The sequence below is a fragment of the Bison bison genome, unplaced genomic scaffold, assembly GCF_000754665.1.
Source record: "Bison bison bison isolate TAMUID 2011002044 unplaced genomic scaffold, Bison_UMD1.0 scf7180017864193, whole genome shotgun sequence".
Lineage (NCBI taxonomy): Eukaryota > Metazoa > Chordata > Mammalia > Artiodactyla > Bovidae > Bison > Bison bison.
Window position 1 is genome coordinate 1,598,403 of NW_011494765.1, and position 3,644 is coordinate 1,602,046.

Consider the following 3,644-nt stretch of genomic DNA (forward strand, 5'->3'; position numbering starts at 1 on the left):
GGGGCAAGAAGAGGGTCTTTCCCCACAGCAGGGGGGCAGGGCAGTTTCCGTGGATCACATTTGGAGTCATTCTCTGATCCCCTTTAAATTGCTGGATCCCCATTCTTTACTCTGGGTGCTCTCAGTGAGAGTGAAGCCCAGCTGGAGAACTTGGGTGCCTGGTTGCCTGTGGGAGGGGACTTTAGGAGGTATAGCTACTTGCTGACAACTTCAAGGTTAGGGATAAGACCTGCATCTTGCACACTTTTTCTGCAGGGGATTACTCCTCAGTTGGGCAGGGGAGGAGTAGGCCACCAGGGGAGCAGGAGTGCTTCTGAGGTAGTATTGCCAGATAAAATGCAGGACTCCCAGTTAAATTTTAATTTTGGGTAAGCGACAATTTTTTTTTTTTACTGTAAGTGTATCCCTTACAACATTTGAATTTTAAATAAAGGAAAAATACAATTTTTTAGTGTACGTGTATCCCACACAACATTTGAATTTTAATTCAATGAATAATTTTTTTTTAGTATAAGTGTATACAGTGCAATATTTGAGTTTTGGGCAAACAACAGATTAATTTTCAGTATAGGTATGTCCCATGCAGTATTTCAGATATCATTCTAAGAACTTGTTCATTGTTTATGTGCGATTCAAATTTAACTAGACAATCTGTATTTTTATTTGCTAAATCTGCAGCTCTGTTATGGGCATGTGATGAAACAGGAGATATATTCCCAGCTGCCCACTTTAGGGGGGACTGAATTAATCTCCTATGAGGCACTCCCCAAAGTAAGATGGCTCAGGATGTATTGAGGGGATCTTGGAGAAGGGTCCTGCATGTCCCCATCAGCCACCAGGTTGCTAAGCAGCTTTCTGAAGCCCGAGTTTTCCATCCCTGTCCCCCACCCCCAGTGCCTTCCAGGCATTGGCAGCCCCAGCTGGGCCCCTTCTGGATAGGGACACGCTCCCCAGAGTCATGCTTCATCTTTGCCAGCCTTTGTGGTGTAGGGGAAAGAAACAGCAAGGAGGCAAGAACTGCAGTGTTGAATCTGGGCTCAGCCTTAACCAATGGTGTGGCTTCATTTCCCTTCGTGTTAGTTTCCTCATCTTTAAAATGGGGTGAATAGCAATTGGAGCAGTAGTGAAGCCCTCCCTAGCCCCACCCCCCGCCTTGTATGTAGGGCCAAAGGCATACCCTGGGTGTGGAATACATGTTAATTTCTTCCTCCAACTTCCTTCCCTTTCTGGCTAAGTACTGTGCCGCTCCTCGAAATTTCCAAAGATCGCTTAACCTCTCTGCCTCATTGATCTCGTTTGTAAAACTGAAAAGCGGCTGCCTCACAGGAGTGGTGAGGATGAAGCTACAAAATACAATTTCCAACCTCCAGCCCAGCATTTCCAGCCCAGGGCTAAGGGGTCCTGCAGTACTTTGGGTGTGGGAACGGAGAGATGAAAGTGGGTGGAGGGTTTGGAACGTGAGTGGAAGTCTATGACTTCTAGGTGCCTGCCCCTGACCCTGTGTGGGAGCAAGGGGCAGGAAAGGCTGCAGACTGCATTTCTCCTTAGGAGTTCGGGGAGAAGCGGGAAGGTAATGGGCCTGCTGTGTCCGAGGTCAAGTGATTTCCCTTTAGGAGCCTCAGTTTCAACATCTGTAAAAAGGGGGGAAATAATGCTTGGCTCAAAAGGTTTTGAGGATGAAAATGTGCATGTAAAGCCCATTAGCACATCTTGTGGAGTTGAATGTCATTGACAAGTTGTCATTACTATTTTTATTGTAACATGGTGGCTCAGAATGTTTTTTGGAATTTCCTAGAGCTGGATTTGAATCCAGCATTTCCAAGCTGAGAGACCCCGGGTATATGGCTCAACCTCAAATTCCCCTATAAATCTATAAAATGGGATAATATCTCCATCTCAGCGGGGTGCGGCACCCGCAGTGTGGTCCTGAGGCTAGAAACATTTGGCGGATCGTGAGGTGGGTGTGGACTTGGCAGTGTAGGGGGGGGGGAGCCGGGCCAGGAGTTTCACCTTCGGCCTCTGCCTTCCCTCCCCAGCCCTGAGCTGCAACGAGAACGACGCGGAGCACCTGGACCGAGACCAGCCGTACCCGAGCAGCCAGAAGACGAAGCGCATGCGCACCTCCTTCAAGCACCACCAGCTTCGGACCATGAAGTCTTATTTTGCCATTAACCACAACCCCGACGCCAAGGACTTGAAGCAGCTCGCGCAAAAGACAGGCCTCACCAAGCGGGTCCTGCAGGTCAGCTGGGCCGGGGCTACGGGTGGGGGCCTCGGTGGCGTCAGGACCTGAGGAACCTGTGAGGTGGAACCCCACAGCGGCTGTGGGCTGCGGAAGGACCTCCTGTTCTATGTCCGCCTATCTCTTTATCTTTCCCTGTTCTCTTTCTCCATCTTTTCAGTCTATCTCTGGCTGTATTTCAAGTCCCCCACCCCTACCCCCGCCCTTACTCTGAGGTGTTCTCTCTCCTCAAGTTTTTGTCCCTCGGTGTTTCTGTTTTGTGTCTGTGGGTCCCTCTGTCCTCTTTGTCTACACAATTTCTTTTCTTTCTTGTAAGCAATTCTTAGTTGCTATTTATTACTCAAGTGACACACAAATATGTTCATGTTGTAAAAGGTTCAAGCATTTCAGATAACTCTAGAGCTCCCCTCCCCACCCTGGCCCCTTATACCACAATGCCAGTCCAAGGCAACTGCTGTTAGCCCTTTGCTCCTTCTGCTGCTTGCTCCTCGCTTGCTCTCTCTAGTTTCTTTCTTTCTGTCTCTCTCTCTGGATTTTCCTTCTGTTTCTTTGTTGTTTCTTAGACTCTCCCAGAAGCAAGGTTTGGTAAGGGAGAGGGGTTAGGGCAGATCCCCTGGGTGGAAGTAGATGGGTGCCTCTGAAACTGAGCAGCCTTGCGCTTGTATGGAGTGTGCTCTCTCGATAGAGAGGATCCAGCGTTTTCACCAGATTTCCTAAGGGTCCCTCCATCCCCTCAAAGATGTTAAGAACCTCCTTTGGGGAGTCCAGGGTGACCCAAATTCACGACAGTGTCCTGGATCACCAATTTTTAAATCTTCAGCTCCTCCTCTTACTCATTTCCTTGATCCGTGGCCTTAAATCACTTAACCCCTCTGAGCCTCAGTTTCCTTATATATGAAATGGGCACAAAAATTATCTACATTACAGGAGCTATTGAGATAATGTAAGTCCCCATCACGGTAGCTGGCACTTAACCACTCAGTGGATGGTGGGTGAGAGTAACATTAACTAGATTCATCAGTTAACATATTAAATAGTATAAACGATTATTCTGGTGGCTGGACTTCAGTTTCCCCATCTGTATAATAAGGTGGGAGAATATCTCCCTTTATAGCCAGTTTAACCAGTTTATTCCTCAGACCATGTGATTGTAGGGATAACAACGCACATTTTGAGGTAAGAAAATCGAGAGAAGTAGTGATCTGTCTGTGGTCTCATAATAGGAGGAGTGGTGCTGGGATTTGAGTGCAGGCTAGTCCGTCCCAACTTCCAGCCCCCAAGTCTTTGAGGACTGAGGGCCCGGGGGTGGCTGGCAACACCGGTAGGTGACTGGTGATGATGACCCTGAAGGCTGTGAAGCCACTCTAAGTTTTCCCGCGAGTCTGTTAGGACTTAAAAAAAA

At 48.1% G+C, this 3,644-nt stretch overlaps 1 protein-coding gene across 1 annotated transcript in view; it reads left to right on the plus strand.

The window, feature by feature from the left end:
- LHX2 (LIM homeobox 2) overlaps positions 1 to 3,644 on the plus strand; it is an 18,444-nt gene that overhangs the window by 5,376 nt on the left and 9,424 nt on the right. The window contains exon 3 of the mRNA XM_010844033.1: positions 2,037 to 2,242. Within this exon, the coding sequence (XP_010842335.1) occupies positions 2,037 to 2,242 (206 nt within the window). The remainder of the gene's footprint in view (positions 1 to 2,036; positions 2,243 to 3,644) is intronic.